Source organism: Battus philenor, unplaced genomic scaffold, assembly GCF_028537555.1.
Source record: "Battus philenor isolate CCGP_79_NKW_IND1 unplaced genomic scaffold, ilBatPhil1.0.hap1 SCAF_3, whole genome shotgun sequence".
Lineage (NCBI taxonomy): Eukaryota > Metazoa > Arthropoda > Insecta > Lepidoptera > Papilionidae > Battus > Battus philenor.
In genome coordinates this window covers 17,537,326-17,557,726 of record NW_027181693.1, presented here as the reverse complement: position 1 = coordinate 17,557,726, position 20,401 = coordinate 17,537,326, and the positions used below count along the sequence as shown (strand labels likewise).

The 20,401-nt window shown below is 36.5% G+C and overlaps 1 protein-coding gene across 1 annotated transcript in view; it reads left to right on the top strand.

The window, feature by feature from the left end:
• The first annotated feature begins 4,234 nt into the window (after positions 1-4,234).
• The window catches only part of LOC137926771 (cell adhesion molecule Dscam2-like), a 177,582-nt gene continuing 161,415 nt past the window's right edge, over positions 4,235-20,401 (top strand). The window contains exon 1 of the mRNA XM_068770468.1: positions 4,235-4,541. Coding sequence (XP_068626569.1) covers positions 4,235-4,541 — 307 coding nt within the window. The remainder of the gene's footprint in view (positions 4,542-20,401) is intronic.

Here is a 20,401-nt window from a genome sequence, read left to right as displayed (position 1 = left end):
TTGTTGCAAAGTATGTGCTTATTTCTATTAATAATCTTATGCACTTCGCAGTTGATATGCGATTGTATGTTTTTTTACATCTTCATACTTCTTCCGTCAAGTAGCAGAGAGTTTTTAGATATAAGGTAATAATTTTATTCAGGTTGCTTTTTATCTACATTCTCATATATTATTTTTTTTTACTTCCCTAGATTGACAGGCTCCTACACTCTTATTTATCATTTAACTTTATGTATTCTCTTAGTCTAAATTTCATTTCATATCTCCAGGTAAATATTTTTTTTCAACCAGTTTTATATATTAGTGGCTGATCCCGCAAACGTTGTTTTGCCATGTATGTTATATCTAGGATATATTAAAAAACCAATAAAAAAATAAGATTTGATCGTAGAGGAATGAAAATTTAAGGTTGTATATATTTTTATGTTGCATCATAAAAAATAAAAACAAAAAATTTTGTCTAAAAAATAAAATAAAAAATATATAAAAAATAAAAAAAAATTGAGGTGGGCCACCCTTAATATTTACATTGACTTCCAGCAACTTTGGATATGTCGTTGTTTTTTTTAATCCTTGTTTCTTTTAAATAAAAAATGTCATACTAAAAAAAATACTTCGTTAAAATATTAAAAAAAGTCGCAGATATTCGAGTAAAAAGCTTTACCAGCAGTCAAGTTCCTATCACAACCGTCAGCTTCACTGCGGAGACGAGCAACAATTGGAGAGAGCTTTAATTCAGAGCTGGTCAAGTGAGTGAGGACCTCAACAAAAGCTCGTAACAAGGAGGTAACAATGCTGCGCCGCACAAAAGCTACAACCGCCATTGTTTATAATAAGCCGTACGATTTCTGAGTTTTTGAACTGTGACTGGCGCCGTTTACTATTTTTTTTTAATTAGGCTTATGCGAGGCTGGGGTTTAACCTCAATAGTTGCACTTAACAGTACAGTATTGTGTAACAGGATACGATGCAGACATTGCTATCACTCAAGTCGTGGTGTTTGTATGTTGGAACACGCGGGTGGACCTTCATCACCAAACAGAACAAATTAAATTATATATGTAAATTTTCATTTACGCTTTATTATACATAAAAATAAGAATTAGAGTATATCACAGAGGTGTTTATAAAAATATATAGGTAATAATTAAGTAATATATACAGGGGAGGTACAATAGGTGGTAAAAGGAGGCAATCTGTACCAGACAACTTTTGGATCGATAAGAGAGACATACAGGAAAGGGCAGCTTAAAGTATACACAATATAAAAATAACTTTAAAATATACTACACGTTTCTGTTACAATAAATTTGGTTCGTATACATACACATACAAATGCACACATTTTTCTTGAAAATTCATATTCATATGTATATATACAAATATGATTTTAAAATGAAAAGGTATTACATAAATACGAATTAATAATAAGTACTTTTTTACTATGTTTTTATTTTATTTTCATTTCATTATGAAACTTACATGACTACTTGAAGGTATTATATCCAGATAGCGAAAGCTAAGAGTGTCGCTTCGCCGTTATCAGTTTATTGCGTAGCATTGGACTACCTTTTACACTTGTTGTCAATTTTGGCACAGTAAGCCATTCAGAAGGAGCAGGTCTAAACTAATTGTACTCATCGAAACACTCCGCCTTTGTGTAAGTGTTTCTTTTATAATAATATCCCTTGTAATAAAATATTTAAGAATTTTAAAGGGATAATAAAACTTGGAAACTAAATGCAGAAACCACTATCTACATTATATGCTCTTAATAACAGATATAGTTTTAATTTAAGATCCTTAAAGATGTCATTACAGAGAAGCGTCATTTGATTCTTATTTCAAAATTGGTCATTTTCACATTCTTCTTCTGAGTTTTAGTGAAATCTCTATTCCTAATTGTTACACTTTTAATTAGAATGTTTATTCATTTACTAAGAAACCGTTTTAATTGGTTATAGGTGTAAAAACCTTGTTCGCTGTTCAATTCGTCGATATTCAGAGGGATTTATTTGTTGTTAGCTTTTCTTTTACATGATGCTCTAGCTTTTTTCGTGAGCTTTAAATGACATTTAGAAGCCTAGTGTAACGGAGGCTGTAGCAATCGATAAGGCAGTGGATTATTACCGCGGGTACGTAACCCACTTCCGGCGCCGGCGCGGCGTCTCTAAAGTAGAGCGACTGTTAGCCAGAAGCGGTCAAGTGCTTCAAGAATCGCAGGAAACAGTCGCCGCGCCTGCCTACATTTTTATTCACCCGAGAGCTAAAAATAGAGTGCGCTTAAAGTTGGGATTTCTTATGTAATAATGCCCGTGTAAACTTCTACGTTGGCGGTTACAAAAACAAAACTTTTTTAACAGATTTTTTTTTGGAAAACCCGTTTGTGTGTTTTGTAAACCTTTACCGTTTGCAAAAATCAAATTGCTTTTTGACTTCCAGTTGTTATATAAATTGAAAGAAAAGGCTTATTATTCTATGAGCGATTTATTTTAATAACAAGAATCCTTGGCAGTGATGTCGCTTGATTATTTTGATTTCATTTAAGCTATGTCTGATAAAGTGTATAAATTTCTTTTAAATTTTATTAAAAGATGAATAAACAGAAAGAAATTTCAAAACAACAGCCCCTTGCGGAGCAGAGTATAAAATAAAGTAGTATAATAAGTCAACGTTCAATAATCAGTTCTGTTAAAAGTTACAATGGTAAATAAATGAATTATATCTTTATCTTTACGTTTGTTAAGGTTGTCGAAGGATACTAGATGCAAGCCGCTTCCAATTGGTCCTATTGGAAATCGAAAGCAGTGTACAACCTACCTGAGCAGTCCGCTATAGTTAAAGTTTCACATTCAGTAACACCGTCTCGCGGTACAAAAATTAAAGTAAAATTTTATTTTATTTGAGGAGAGGCATTCACGGAGAGGTTTTCACGGAATTCATTCGGCGGACCTGTGAGACTGACACGTAGTGCAGAGCGCTAATTACTTCACACGTCGCGCGCCGTGAATGTGTTGAGTACGGAGGGCGGAGGACAGAGGGCGGGGGAGGGATCTGCCTTTCAAAGATCGAGAGTTCGTTAGCGTTCCCCGGAGTGACGCGCTCATTATAGAGACATCTGTATCCGTTTTTATTCCAGAACTTCGGTTCATACCTGACACGGCGTGTGTATCGGAACAAAAGTGAAATGAACTGACAATATAGCTTATGTATCTGATATAGAAGAATACTGATGAAAGAAATGTTCTCACAGAAGAATATTTGGACAAGAAATATCATGATAATATAAAATCAGTATAAGAATATTACAAAAAATTACGTTAAATTTTAAAAACTTCGAATTGGCTATAAATTTAGCTCTGTAAATAAAGATAAGCTATGTAATATATCGTGGCTTCATAAAATTAGTTATGTAATAATGTGGTAGCCTACGGTGTACTATGAACTGTGTATATTAATACTCCTTCATGTAATATTACAAAGTTATTATTTAATAAAGCCTGAAAATTGCTTTGGCTAACCTATTAAATTGTTCACAAACCTATAATATATATATCTGTCTACAATCTCAAACTCAAGCTAGAATATTTAATTCTCTTGACAAGGAAATTATGAAATACATTAATAATTTATACAAATTTCGTAATACTTAGTAAAAGGTTCTTTTAGAATAAAAATATGTCTGACATTGGCAATTGCGATAAGAAAATCATAAGATTGTTCTTGAGTCAGTATGAATTTTTTTGACAGGACTCTTACTGCTGCTTATAAGGGCTTGTGCCTAGACCTTTTTTTAAAGAGATGAAGCTCGAAGACTTCCTGGGGAGCCCCGGCTTGGGCCGAGACATACTACCATTTCCTCGGATTGGAAGGCCTTCGAGCTCTTAGATTGCTTCGGTGAACGCTCCTAGCAGTGACTAAGCTGAAGGACCTCCGAGACAGGGCCTCAGCTGAGCTTATTACTCTTCGATCAGTGGAACGCGCAAGAGGGCCGAACCTCAACTTGGCTGGCAGCTATTGTCTGACTAATGTCACTACGGTACGGAAAACGTTAGCGCTGGAAGAAGTGGCGGAAGGAACATCAGCGACGCTTTTGTCTAGTATGAACGGGGGTCGACATCCTGTTAGAAATTTATCCGAATGGAATACGTTTATGACGAGCCAGACCCATGCGGTGCCGGCAGGTTACCTTGGAGGACTCCGAAGGGCGGGAACAGAGGTCTAAGCGACTTTCATGTCTGGGCTTACGCCCGGAGCTGCGGTCGGTTCCGCTGCAGCCGCCGTGCTGGTGGGCGCAGACGGAGACTTTTTACTCCTCCTGCCTTTATCCGGCGTTGGGCCGCACCTCTTACCCAGCCGGTGGTTGAAGGGCAACTCAAGGTCTGAGCACAGAGGGCATTTGAGTGCGGATGACACGCACTCTCTTGCCTTGTGCCCAGACTCGCCACATGCGAAGCACCGCGTGCTCCGGTTTACAGAGTTGGGACACCTGGCGCCGACGTATTCCTTCTTCAGGCACCGGAAGCAGTGTATGGGTCTGGGTACACCATGATCGGTTCGTTATTGAATGGGTCAATCTTGATAATTTAAGTTTTTACTACAGCCTATGGCAAATATTATTATATGACATAAATTATTAAAATGCTTTTTGATATTATTTTCAAGAATACGTCTAACTGGTCAGATATTATATTTACATATTTATAAAGACAGGTTTCAAGCTTGCTTATTTTAATATCAGAAATTTATATTTTATACAAAAACCATTCACGGAATTCGCTGTCACTTCGAAAAACCCGGTGAAAAGCAAGCAACTATTTTTTCGTTACGCGTGCCTTACTTTTCGCTGGCAGAAAACATGAAAAATATTTTAGAGAAAGATTTAAAAGATATTTTATAAAAGGTGTCGACCGGTTTCCTAATGATCCAAGATTGTTGAAAATCAGACGCAAGACATGTTTTCTACGACTCTTGAACTTCTTGACCGCCTTTTAAGTTCGTCGGCTCCAGTTTTAGACTTTTAAGGCGGACGAGTGCGAGAGCGAATGCATTCAGAGGACCTCTTGAATACAGGTTTGAGTCGATCACCTTGTGACTGGGCCATTAATAGACTAAAAGTTTTGATTAAATGAAATTCTGAATTGATATAAACTTCATACATGAAATCATAATTCAAGTTCTTGATTTAATTTACAAAATAGAGTCGTAATTATGCCAAATTGTGATTGATCAGTGTTGCCGGTGATGACTTATGGATCTAAGGCTCAATATACACATATAATATCCGTCTTCACAATCATAATAACAATTTCGGCCAGAGCATCCAATGCTGGACATGGCCTTCCCTAGAGATTTCTAATAGGAGCGGTGCAAGTCTGGCTTACTACGGCAACTTGTATTCCAGTTTCCTTGTGGAGCAGCATTGTAATGCCGTCACTTATAACAGCGATAGCAACGATTTATCACGCGTATAGGTTTTAATGGTCAATAAATTTGAGCCACCTCGGCGGCTTCATATAATTAGGTCCGTACTGTACAATAACACATAAATAACAGCTATTTGTGCCGCCAACGAACATAGATTTAATCTCGTTAGCAAAAGCTCATCGCAGGAACAATAACAAACATTGTTTTTGATCACCGGACAGAATGAGGAGATTCCAAATCAGTATACAAAGTTTGTATAAGAATAGTAAATTTTAGACAAGTAGTGTATTTATATATACAACAAGATTTCTTTCAGTGGAAGGTTCCATTGAAAGAAATTGTGTACGCATTGAAATCAAAATAATATTCGTCCTCTAGTGAGAATATTCAGAATTAAGCACTCTGTACCTGATTCATACCCAAGCTGTTATACAGCACCTCACTACCCAAGGCTATGGCACAGAGGCAAGTTTAAGAACGCTTACCATCCACGAGGCTCAGGACCTAAAAACCGGGGCGGTGGTAATTGTTCATCGAACAACTGACATCCTGGGGCTGTATAACAGTGTCCATATTGCGGTGGTAGCAATATCACGTCACACGAACTCGTGCGTATATTACACAGATCAAACTCTGTTACTAGCGTACAATCTAAGAATGACAATATGGTGTAGGGATGAAAAATGGTCGCAGGAACAGTAATGTTAAAAATTGAAGTTTATGCAGGCGTGGAAAAACAAACAAGACACCTATATTTAATTTAAAAAAATACTTATAATAATAGTTATTGCACTTTATTTACGTCTAAAATAGTTTAAATTTTAAGTTATGAATAGTAGGCTCCGTGATGTGCAAAAAAATACACTAAAATAAAATAAATATTGTATAATAAAGGCACGCACGTTAATGTCTGTGGTACATGAAAAAATTAAATAAAAGAAATATTTTTATTCGCCTGGTAATGAATATTGAATTGTAGTCAATTAATTTCTTAGAGGAAGACGAGACGAAGCTTATGTAGTTGTATCGCTATCAAGGTACACAAACACACCGCTGCTCAAACGGATTCTGCAATTTCCGCAGGTTTAAAGGATAACCATTGCAAATTACGTTTAACCTAAACCTCTTTTAGGTAGCAATACTTGAAGGCTCCCACGGCAACATGGGTTCGGAACATATACGTACTTCAAGCGTAGAGTAAAAAACATCTAGCGCCATCTAGAGGAACTTTATATGTCATGTAATGATATTCTCTAACTTTATAGTCTATTTACCTTTTATGTGGCCTCGGTTTTGGGGACCTGGCGTTCCCTTTTATTTTGTGGTACAGGGACTTAAATTTTACTTAGCTTTTCAATATAGTCTTGTTTATTTTTCTTCTTTCGTCCGTTACAATACCTGGCATAGTATCTCTTTCCTTCTTTCACATGTCTTTCAGTGTTACTGTTTAAATTTACATATCTTCTATGCATCGCTTTCCACCCTTGTACAAAACTATTATTTTTTATATATTTTATTTTATAACCTTCTCTACATTTTTCTTGACAATGATAATTTTATTGAACATGTCTTATTTCTTTCTATATCTCGGCTATTTTATGTACCTGTTCATTTCTTTGCCAAATCTTAATTATTATTCATTTTTATTACCACCTTTTGTCTAACTACGTTGTAAACATTCTACGCCCGTACCGGTTCGAAGTCTCTACACCAGAGTGTGAAGGCTCAAGCACTATGTGGCCTGCACATTGCCGCCCAAAAAGGCGTCTTACGATATAATGTTACAAGATATATGGTCAGTCATAAATTATGAAAATTTTAGTATATTATGCAATCATTTGTAAATATAAGTATAGTTGATAGTTGCTAAGTGTAGTAGTCAAAATAACTGTGTCGCTTCTAGCAACACCTACCTTTAAAATAGTCGAAAAATGTTTTCGAATACGTGTTTTATAATACAACAGAAAAGAAATATTTAAAGGTGATCGTTCTTCTTTTATTGATAAGGTTTTTATGTTTTTTATAATAGAACTACGAAGGCTTAAATTTTGACAGTGTGAAGTTTTACGTGGCTGTTAGATATGAGTGTGGTGTGAAAGAGTCTTTATCAACCACTTACATGGCAACAGAAATCACTTTACTAGAGCGTGCCATACACGTACCTAAAAGCTTTTAAGTTATTGGCTTTATATTAATATTGACGGTACTGCGTCTCCGGACGCATTTCACTGAGGCGCTTTCACTAACATTTAGTGGACTGTAGCTCTCACGTGGAGTTAGCTCTCTAACAAAAAGTCTCAGGAAGATACAGCAAAGAAACTTGTGTATTAACACTTTAAAAAAAAACTTAAAACAATTTATACAAACAAACTATGCTTTGCTACGAGGTGCCGAATCTGAGAGAAAGTGCGCGTGGGAACGGCGTACAAGTCCCTATATTCATCTACAAGGGCCTGCGCGTTGGTGGGGGAGATCGTCATCTGTTTATCTTATATAAACTACGTCTAAACCTACATTTAGATCAGAGTTCCCCAAACTTTTTTGTGTCGTAGACCCCTTGCCATGTTTTTCCGTGTTGGGTAGACCCCCTACTTACCTGATATTGATTTTCTGTAAATTTCTAACTGTAGTGAAGTTTAGTGTATGTTCAAAATGTATTGCGACCACAAAGCGAATACCAACATCCTACAACTTACACAATTTTATAAACATAAATAATAATTTTTTACTTCATAGGTACTTTAATAAATAATGTAAATGTTTTGATATTATTAGATAGTATGATGTAAGTAAATAGGTACTATCAGTGTATGTGTTGAGATCCACTATCGTGGACCCCTATTTTTATTTCATGGACCCCCAAATTTTTTTTCGCTGACGTAGACCCCTTGCAAGTTGTCATAGACCCCTTGGGGTCGATATAGACCACTTTGGGAATCACTTATCTTGATTTATATCACCAATCCACGGTGTCACACGTATCTTTCAAACAAAGAGTGATGAAAAGATTTTAACACAGAGGAATATGAAAGCCGTAATAAATTTATCACAACAGATAATCTAGAATGAAATAGATATTTGCTTTTGAAACTGGATTTGTAGTAGAATTCATGCCGTAGACCAAAAGGAAGATAAAAGCTTAATTCCAAGATTGAGTAACAGAATGCAATGCAAGTAGTAGTTGATACAGAATGAAACAGGAGTTGCTCGGTTGTAGGAAATGTTTCAAAGGATTATCTCCGTCCGGCGCCGCGTCGCTCGGCAGACGCGGACGAAGTGCCGGCCACGGGCGTCGCGCTTTTCACTTTGCGTACACAAGCTTCGTGATTTAAACTTTATTACCAGAATTTGCTTCAGTTTTTGAGATTATTATATTCAAAAACCTGAATCTTGCATACAGTACAAATAAACAAAAGATGATTGCAGAAAAGTCAAAGAAAAATTTAATTGAATCTAAATTATATTACATAACGTTTATAAATTATATATATTTATCTACATTAATGTTTTGTTTCTACGCAAAAACATCCGAAATTATAAAAAAAAGCGTGATAAACACGGTGTTAAAACAAGATATAAAAATAAGCAGTATACTTCCAGTTTTCGACTTCAGAAATTAAATAAATCATTAATGGTAAGATATACCAATGTACAACAAAAGTCCATAAACAATTTCAGTTCTGCCATTGGTGAGATTTAAAACCAATATTAAAAATCATATTATTAAAAATGTTATATTATTTGACCCAATAATACTACACAGATGCTAATGCGTTGATTGACGATTCAAAAGCGCTTGTACCCTTTTTCGATTTGATTTTGAGTGTTAATTTTATATTGTAAGGCACATGAACAGAGCTACTTTCCAGAACCGCTTCTAACTAAAAACTGTCATTCCAAGATTTTTATATACTGCTGTTGGATAGCCGGTGAAAAAATACGTTATCGTCAACCTGCACTATGTGACTGAAACAAAAATGCATTGGTCAATAATTGTGATCAGAACCGAGCTAGTTCCTGCTTGAACTACTAGAACTGAACTACACATAACTATTGTAAGAGTCGATGTGGCATTAAAGTGTTGTCAAAACAAAAATCGTCTTCAAGTATTATTGTAACCCTTCTGCTAAACTATTAAGATATAAAGAGATACAAACTAGATTTTAATAAACTTAATCGGTTTTAATTATTCTATTTAAACAATAATATGTATGTATATCTTTAAAGGCAGAATAAAGATAGGGAGATATGTAGACATCAGTTCTCAGTGCTACGAGCTGCTGTGAGCTGCTACGAACCTCTACGAAGAATCTTTATTAGCGGCTGAAGTGCTCGTGTTCAGGATGCTATACGTGAAAGCCGGTGCTCCGCCTTGGGCGCACATTTGTCGCTAACGAAGCCAGCGTGTCGCTTCGAAAACATTTCGCATGTAACCGGAAAAGGAACATTCTTACACGTAACATCATTACAAGGTGCCGCAGGCTCCCTTCCGGCTCGGTTACGCCTGGAATCGAACGTCAGTTAAATAAAAACAACCTACGAAAATGCACGCATATCTAAGAGCTATACTATGCAAGTGTGTGATAATTACATAACTATTATATTCGTTACAATAAAAATACAAAAATTACCGGCCCTTGTTCTACCTTGCATACAATGTCAATTTTATTTTTTATTTTATTTTTTTTTCTATCTGTACGCTTTTATTTTTTTATTTTTTTGTTTTTGGGTACGGCAACTATATATACAGCCTCACAAGGAAACTTTTTGACCGAATAAACTGTCCCATGCAGTAGGTTTCGGACTTAGTAGACTTCAGGACAAGAGTGAGTAGGTATCTTCAAGGCAAGCGCGTATCATTGTAGACCTCGTCATTGCTTAACATCAGGCGTGATATAGATCAAATGCTCCGTCTATAAAGGACAAAAAATGAAAGTGATATTTAATTATTACAACGCTTAGTTTGTCACACTAGGGTTTTTTATAAACAGTAGTTGGTAGAATAGTGTAATGTAAGACCTACAATACACTATCGTCAGTAGTGCATCGAACACTATGGATTTATAATCAAGTTTAATTCAACTTCTTGTTAAGGTCATTGAAAGACTTTGGAGGCAGGCCGCTCCAATCCAGTTCTTTTGCAAAATCTACAGAATCCAGCAGTAGACGTGGGATGCAATGAGAAAAGTTGCAATTAAATAAGGTTCAATGTAGCATTTTTGCTTAGCCGTACATAAATCACTATAAAAGGTCCAAGATCATAAATAATATATAATTTTCAATTGTTTATAACTTCGGTAAACAATCGCGCCGTGTCACGATCGTTGAGAAGTGAATTTGCATTCAGCGTTCAGTTAATTCGGAGACGGCACAGAAACCAAACCGCCCGACGTAGCCGCCCGTCGCAGCCGCCCATCGCAGCCGCCCGACATAGATATGCAGTGAATTTGAATTGGTAATCGTCAACGGTTGCTGGAGGGAATGGCGTTTTGCGTTAAATCTTTGAAAATCTTAAACTTTTTCACAAGTTGCCTCTTCTTTCAATTGAGTTACTAATTATTCTGTATTATGTAATCTGGATATTTAGATGGAAATATTATATATTTCAAATAATATATGTTCACATTAGCTTCACGTATTAGTGACAAATTTCAAAGTTTAATAAAGATAAAAATAAAATTCAATTATTCAACATTGGAACTGTTATTGATCGTCAACTTATTACTGACTAATTTTAACTTTTTTGACTCTGCTTTGCAAGGTGTTATAGTTGTGGAGAAGAAGCAGGAAGAAACTCCACAACAACATATCATTTTATAAAGTTTGAAAATATAGATTTATACATATACACTTTATCAAATATAGTTTAAATGAAATCAAAATAATCTAGCGACATTTTCGCCAAAGCTTCTTATTTTTAAATATCCGTTTATTGAATAATAAACCTTTTCTGTTAATTTATTTTTAATATGGGTTTTCAATATTATTGCCTATTGAAGGAATACACGCCTCTGCCCATAATTATGCTGGCTGAAATGTAAATTTTCATAACTGAGTAAAACAGAAAACAGTATAAAACCTCGTTTAAAATATCTTTGGTATTTTTTTTTCTTTACATTATAGCATTTAATTAAAAAAGATGTTCATTTTCCTACCTACTTAAGGATTACTTTTATTATGTAATGATGCTATCAATTAAGTTTTTGTGTTGCCGAATATATACATATATATACAAATACATATACAATATATACTTAGACATTTGTATATATACACACATATATAAAAGCTGAATACATAAATAGGTATATAAGAAAAAGACCAATATTTAGCCACTTCCGCACATGCAGTGGTAGTCGTGCAACAAAGTGCACCGCCCGCCAGCCCGCTGATAAATGCGCATGCGGCAAACAATGCGAATTACACAACCGCCACCGTCAAATCACTCAACACGTGTTTCTCCCCTCCACGGGGCATCTTCAGGAGTTATGTTATACCGATTAGTGCCAAACACAGAGTCACACAGACTCTGTGGTATTAGTCTATTATATTGGTCTTTTTCTTACTTAGGACTGACTTCCTCAAGGTAACACCTGATTCCATTAAATAAATAGGTATATAGACAGCTCTTATACGTAAGTGACGTTACGACACGAGGCGCTCATTTTGATTGTATTTTTTCTTAATTTGAGGTTTTCACTTACTATTATGTGGTATGGTTTCCGTTATATAAGAGTGATGGTTTTTTATTATTAATCACCATACATCCCGACCCTGGGGGACTGAATGTCTCTAGGAATTCTCATCTTCTTTCCAGCCGATGGATGCCCACTGCAGGGCATAGGCCTCCCCCAAAAGACCGCCACGACGACCGGTCTTAGTCGGTAATTTAGTCGGTCTACCTAGTGAGGGGGTTACCTACGTCGCGTCTACCGGCTCGAGGTCTCTACTATAGATCTATATTTGCGGGCGATGCTACCAGTCAACCTATTTACAGCTTTTTTCCTTCTTTTCTTCATACTTTATCAAACTACCTTAACTATTACTCTTATTATCACATTTGTCATTATTATCCAAAGACACTATCTATTATTCTAATGGATGGCATTTAGCATGATAGTATGAGTAATTGCTATCTATATCTATATCAATTAATTTCTTATTTATTTAAACCCTGTCCCTTAAAAAATTAACTTAGCTTTATATCTTAAAAGAATATGCTTGTTAAAGCCCTAAATGATAACATATTGACTATATAATAGATTGTGAAGGCTTTGTAGGTTTTCTCTGTGCCTCTGGTGAATCAAGTCTGCTTAGATGAAACTGGAGCTTTATTTCGATTCCAGACCATAAGCTCGCTTAGCGCTTAGATCAATGACATTGTTACGCTGTTAGACGAATATGATCTCGAAACTGTGTTGTATTAGTTTGCTTATATAACTAAACTTCTACTTTATGTTGGTAATTGGGCCATTTCATCGACCAGTATATTATTGAATATTGTGAGGTTGCGTGTTAATATTCCATATATCTTAATTAAAATTTTACCCAAAAAATATAAACACGAGAAATGTCACATAAGTTGCAATACAGTAAAAAATTGTTGAACTCTTGGCTGGAGACGGTACATCTCAAGTGGCGTGGGATCGTTGAAGCGTGCAATCGATTCAGCGGACCTTTGTTTTTATAACAAACATTCCATTGCGCCCGCGCACCAGCCACAGCAGTTTACATCCATTGCCCGGGAAAAGGAATATGGCCTCGGTTGCGATCACCAGCTACGTGACGTCTTACGCGCCGGGCCAATTCGAATTTACGTTGTAAATTCTCGTCTTGGTTTTTTTTTTTGATTCTCGGAGCATCTTTAAATTCACTGTACAACCTTTATATCGCCTCGCACTCCTTTGGGGTGCGAATTTTATATTAAAAACAACCTTCGGTCATTGAGGTTAAATCTATTAGTACCTCGCACCGGAACAAACACATTTTGTCAACTATCGGTGCTCCCTGCTTCGACCTGCTGCCGCCTGACCAGTCCTGGAAGACCATGCGGCTGCTTATCACCACTATCAGGGGAGTACCCACCAGCGGTGTAAACAGATCAGGCCTTCCATCCACTACCCTTAATATAAATAGACTTTTCTTCTGCCCTCAACCCTTTTATTTTAAATATTTTTTTTCTGCGGTATAATATATAACATTTACAATATTTAATAGGTAATTTTAGTAAAAAAAAAACGATTTCATCAACGAATAGTCTCGAACCTTTTATGGAATTCAAATAGTACGCGAACAAAAAAGTCCCCAAAGCCGGGTCGTGCGGTTCCGGAGCCGGCTTTGGCCCCCTCTGCGTCCACTTGAGCGCATAGTGGTGGACGATCGACTGTGCTTTAAACGTTCTTTACTTGTTTTGTTTTACATAAAATAAATGCCTTCGTATACCCGCCCTTGCGGAGGCTTATGTCAGACTTACACGTAAAGCACGTTACAAGGAGGACTAGTAGGAGACGCAAAATATATATCTTTAAGTTGATATTTGAAAACGCATCATCATATATCCAGCCTATATCATCACCGTCATCACCATTACAGCCGCAGAACGCCGACAGCTAGATATAGGCCTCCATAGATATCTAACTTTAACATAGTCATTTGTCCTCTTTGTAGGTGCCTTCTGATGCCGTAGTTGTCTGTCCGTAGTCTTACCCTGGGACTTTGAAGGCATCTTCGTTTGAAGTACACGACGATGTAATCATCTGCATATATTCTATGTGAAGAGGCAGGAAGCCTTTACTTACTAATATACCTACCCGAGGGTAGAGAGCTATTTACAATAGGCCTTGCCTTCGCCAACTCCGAGTGCCTCATACGATGGCACTTTCCGACACACATAGCAGGTGATGGAGTTGTAAGGCACACTTAATTTCCGTGAATTAAAAAGAAATGAGAATAAAATATAAAATAAAATCATTTACACCGGATATATAACGTCTCTGTCCCACCCATGGCGGAGAGAACGAGAGACCCCTAAAACAAGGGTTATATAAAAAACCAGGCAACGAAAATATCTGATGTCTGAAGTTAACTCCATAGCCATTACGAATCCGACACCGTAGTACTATAGTATAAACAACCGGAGCCACAGTTTCAGCTGTGAACCGCAGCAGAGTATTACTTTAGCAGGAGTATGTGAAGTGTGCAGGCCACATAGCTGGGACCCTTAGGATGCTTTGGATCGACAAGCGCAGTGAAGGACGTATGCCCACAGATGAGTAAGGTCGCTGGATGTAGATCTTTTTCAACCGGTCCTATTTAAAATTTATGAAGGAGGCCTACGGTCAGCTGTAGTAGAAATGACGATGATGAAGTATTACACAAAATATAAATATCGATAAGTTGAAAACTAAATCTGTACCGCACTGGCAGACATCGGCGAGGCTTTTAACGGAGAGCCCTCGCGCGCGGGCGCCACCCGCGAACAATGGCCCGCGCTGTTCCCTCTAATTTGCAATTAAAGCGATACTGTATGGCGCTCGAGCCTTCGAAACGAGTGCGCTTATGTCCGCCGCCCGCGCTGCAGTTGAGCTTTCATCGGCACGCGTCACTCATTCGCTGGACGATGTCCGTGTTATCGCGAGTGAATCTGCTTCAAGCGCTTTTATGATGCTACTCGCTATTGTATCTTTTTTCGTCTTTTACGAAAAACAATTGCTAAATGACCACAAAATATCGATTTTGCTGGGAGCATCATAACCCAATTAGTTTAATTTCAATTGAGAGATAGAACTATAGTGAAATAGTTTGAAAAAGCCGAGAAACTACTGCATCTTAGATTCCAGTACACCGTTTGTTGGAAGGAGAATGGAAGATTTTTTTTATTTTACAAAAGATTACTGTTTTGTCTACAACTGCTTACGATTTTGATTATACTCTCGTATAATATTTTTAAATTGTCATGCTGTAAATTAAAATAAAATACACTAAACAAGACTCGAAAAAAATATTGTTACAGTGTCTAAGTTCCTTATGTGTTGTTATTTTTTTGTCGAAGTGTACAATTACAAAGGAGCTTAATTCAATCGAAAGTATATCAAATTGAACTCTCCAGGCACTGTTCTAATGAGGTAAACAAGTGGCTATAAATCATCCTTGTGGATAATAAAATAAATAAATGTAAGAGCATCATTAGAGATCGCTAGAAATCAAAAAGTCGCCCCGCGGCGAGCCATTATAGTCCCGTGAACGTGAACAATTGAACAACCAACGCACACGTGGCTCTAATGAGTCTGTCTCCTTTCGTAGACATCGCCTACGTGGCGACTTCCGGTACGCTCCCACCACCTGCCGCGTTCTATACAAACCTGTGGATTACCATTTACAAATAGCTCCATCAATCTTGACTGCAATGTAAGGGAATTTGTATATTCATTTATATCACAATAGGTTTTCTCATTTTTTTTAACACACGCCCATCAAAACCACTTTTAGTATTTTTATTTTTAGTTATATGTTTTTGGTTGAAAAACTTGAGTTAATCCGTTACAGAACCTTAATGTAACAGCGATCATCTGTTCTACGCGCTATGTATGTATTTAACATCTAATATATTCTATAGTTATACTAATTCTGTTACTATCTATTCACTGAGGAACAAAGTTTTTTTTTATTTAATGAAATCTGGCGTTACCTTGTGGAAGTCCATCCCAAGTAAGAAAAGGACCAATATTTAGCCACTTCCGCACATGCAGTGGTAGTCGTGCAACACAGTGCACCGCCCACCAGTCCGCTGATAAATGCGTATGCGCCAAACAATGCGAATTGCAAAGTTTTTTTTAGCAAACATTACTTGTATTGTTTAGTGTAAGCTTTCGCTTTTTGAGCTTCCGTCGCAGTGCTTTCGAGTGCCCGCCGCGAGTGAGTCTCTTTGCTCAAGAGCGCGCACCAACTTGCATTTTTTCATAAACTTCTCGCATTATGGCTAGCCTCGGGCGATATGAAATATATAAAACAAATACTCGAAACAAATATCATATCTCTGTATACTAACAATGTGTATATATCGATACAAATATGCATTCTTTTTAGCATATTTATACATAGCTATAGGAACTCGTGAATATTGTCTTGGATCTTATAGATTTTCTAAGAAAAAGATTAACTAGTTTGGTAAAATCGGGTCAAGGTTAGGTACAAATATTGCTTGTTATGTTTAGATTTATTTATTGTTACTAAGAGTAGCTGAACGCGGGTAGACCCGGCATCGTGGCGATCTTGGGGGAGGCTTAGACCTTGAAGTAGGCTTCTATCGGTTAATATGCTTACCAACTAAAAATACCAGGCGACCTTTTATGCTTGTAAACTTCAATATAATATGCTGATTGCGATGTGTTGTGTAAAAAATTAGATTTATTTCGCGTTTTGTGTATTTTTTTTTAGTTTTAACCCAATCATGCAGATCAATGAGTAGTTAAATTAAAAATTAACCCTGTCTAAAACAATTCAGTAAGCAAAAACCTACGCAAACTTGAATCTACTAAAAGCTCTCACAAAGAAGAAACAGTTGCCCGCCGAGATTCGGGCGATGCGCGCTCCGGCTGTTGGTTAAGTTTGACTTATCTCGGAACTTAAGTAAATTCATTAGTTGCTTGATAGTTCGACAAGTTAATTAAAAGTTCTCGCGGGTAAAACTGTGTTGCGAAAGAACATAGTATCGAGAATTAACTTAATTTTATTCTTAATTTATATCAAGTTATTGTTCAAATTATGAATATTAAGTCACTTTACGTTGAGTGCGGCAAACGTAATTATATTAATATTGTAATTAAATTCTGGTACCGGCAACCTGTTTAATTTTCAATACAAATTTCATATATTACACTGTTAATTGTCGTCGTCGTTTAGTCCATACCTCCCTCAAAAAATATCTATGGGGGACATACCATAATCGCCATTCTTGGCAGATGGGTTGGCGATAGTAGTGTGGTATTATGATACTCCTCGGAATCTGCTGCGTATCCTCTGGAAACTTGTTTTAAAGGAGCGGCATTCCTATATAATTAGATAGCAAAGTGTGAATTACATAAGGTTATATCCAGGGAATCGAACCTTACTTACGAGGACGAATCTACCGCTGGACTACCAATGTTCATTAAAGTAGGGATCCAATAACTATTATCGGGTTGTTATACTCAATAAAGTTCGTTCTGAGAGCTAGAGTTGCCTGAAAGCTTACAGAACCTTCAGCAACTTTGTTCTCTGATTCCATACTAATGCACGCGTTCATGTGCTTTATGCTCGCCCGAATGCACTTTGGTGGCGGTTATCGATTGCATCAAAGACGCAACTTAATGCACTTGCTCCTTATTGTTCGGGAGCAAAATTATATATGAAATCTCTTTGAAGCTCATTTTAAGTGATATGCTTAAATTGTCTTACATACTCTATCTCTTTAGCATTATTATCTTCACTTTCTTCCACTATTCTACATAGACCATTCCTTGCGTCTCCTTTAACATCCTCATCTATGTGCTGCCTTTATTCTGAGATGATTTTTTCATGTGGAAGATCACCCACTATTAGTTCCATATGGGCATTGCATATTTCTCTTCCCTATCCTACACCGCCTCGTAAAATTACCGACTCACTGCAATTTAAGTTTGCAATTGATTTATTTCCAAAAAAAAACCCGGACAAAAACTTTGTCATCTTAAGAAATAAATAAAATTGTGTCTACTTTGTTTATTTTATCTTAGGTATTCTCAAAAAATGCCGACTAAATTTTTTTATAAGTTTTTCTCAGATTAGAAAGCGCTTGGGACTCATATAGCTTTACGTAAGAAGGAAGCCACAGAGATGCCCAATTTCATTCAAGTTTCTTTTAAATTGAGCTCTTCTGAGATATTTCTATAAATGATAACCTAAATGGAAAAATAATGTGATTTAATAAATAGATATATATCCTCTTTACAATAAGTGCACTAACAAGGAAATTGTACTATTTATTAGTTTTATTTTATTTAGAGCATAGCAACTTTTACGTTCATTATTTTATTTATTTACAATGTGACAATCATAATGACCCACATTTTAAGGGCCTTTCGTACCTCTTGCCTTGTGTCGGAAAGACGTCTCTTTCGTCCTTCGCGTTATCTTCTCTTCGTTTCTTTTACGCTTCACACGATCTGTCATTCTCCGCTTGCAGATCTTTCTTGCATCTCTTTCTTTTCTTCATCTACATTCCTCGATCAGTTTTTTTTACATTAATTATCACTATGTACTTAATACTTATTTCCCTATGTCTTATATACTTTGTTCTGATTTCTTTTCTTAACTAATGTTAGTCTTAACCTTTTTTGCTTTTGGCACCGAATGACGCTCAGTTCACCCAAATGTGAAAATTGGGCAAAAGATTTAAAAGTTTCTACAACATTCAAAGTGAAAGATAGTTTTTTTAAAAAGCGTTACAAAGTTATTATGAATTTCGTCATTGTTGTAACGCAGTGTGAATATTAAGGAAACATTTCCCGGATGTAGAGGCCGCTCGGTGCAAAGTTGCCCATCGCCCATTCAACCTTCGTCCTCGACGGAAATTAACCGACGCTGTTCCCGAGCCTAAGGAGCCTGTTTCCGACTGTAAAGGCGTGTGCACAAGCGATGTCTTAAGTGCGGTAGGCATTACTTATTTCACATATTTTATAATCTATATCTAAACTGATAAACATTAGTGACTGCATTTTGTTGGATTCTAATATTTAACAATGTTCCAACCCATATCATACAAATCATATTTGAGATGAAATAGACGGCATATTTTAATTTCGGATGTCTAAAAGATTGAGTATGTTTAGTTTTTTTTAAAAACCAAAACATTTTGCTTGTCGGCAACAAAAGCTTAACAAAGTTTGAGGTGACAAAAATCTATAAGCGCTTAGTTTAAAGCTCTTTAGTGACGAATCTCAAATCCTTGCAAAGAAATCTAGGTTCAGGCGGTTAGATTATTGAATTGAAAGGTACTCGAGCTTTTAAGTCTCTCACGGGTGCTGAGATAGTTTATAATAAACCTGTCCTTATTAAAATTTACATGTAGGTTACCATATTAGATTTTTCATAAAATTTGGAGGCTGCCAAGTTCGCTGGTGTGGACGCCCTACGGAGCGTGAGGGCCCCTAAAAGGAGAGCTAGACTTGGACAATTGTACAAATCTAGTTCCAGATTTGTTGCCATTATATAATTATTTATAAATCCAGCATTGTTATAGTGCAACTTAAATCATTTACCACGGCTCGAGTATGCGCTGCGAGGAGTTAATAGGTGCTCCGTTTCATCAGCCCTTCATCGCTCCTACTCCTTTTTTTAGTCGACCACCAACCTGCGATGCTTTATATTTTATAAGATGCGGTGCAGAGATTTCGGTAGAACTACAATACTATAGCGACAATAACAACGGCTGCATAGATTATCGCGCGCTACAAAATTGGAAGTGTTCGTATTATATACATTTCTCTGTTGCACACGTCTTTTGTCGCTCTCACACGATCGACACGCGTGATTGGTTGTTAAGTAGGGGATGTGATTGGTTGTGTAAATAAAGTTAGTTTTAGTATTGGTTAAATTAGCTTTAAGGTTTGTTACCGTACTTAGTCTCAACAAGTAAACTTCAGTCTGTTTTGTGCAGTCGAATTTTATATCTAACTACAAGAGACAATCTACTTAAATAATATCATAACTCAATGTTCCTTTTATTATATAAAATGAGTACACGAAAGCTTTTTAAAGAGAGCATAATCCACAATTTTCATTAGAAACAGCTTTTGAATTGCCTACACGAATATAAGTCATTATGTGAGACAAGTACAAACATTTCCATTGTTCCGCCGCTTTCGTTCATACCGAATAAGAGTTCCATAGCGAGTTTAATTTGCAGACAACTCGAGATGCGTATTAGTGTGTGTTTTCCCATCTACTGCGAATTATA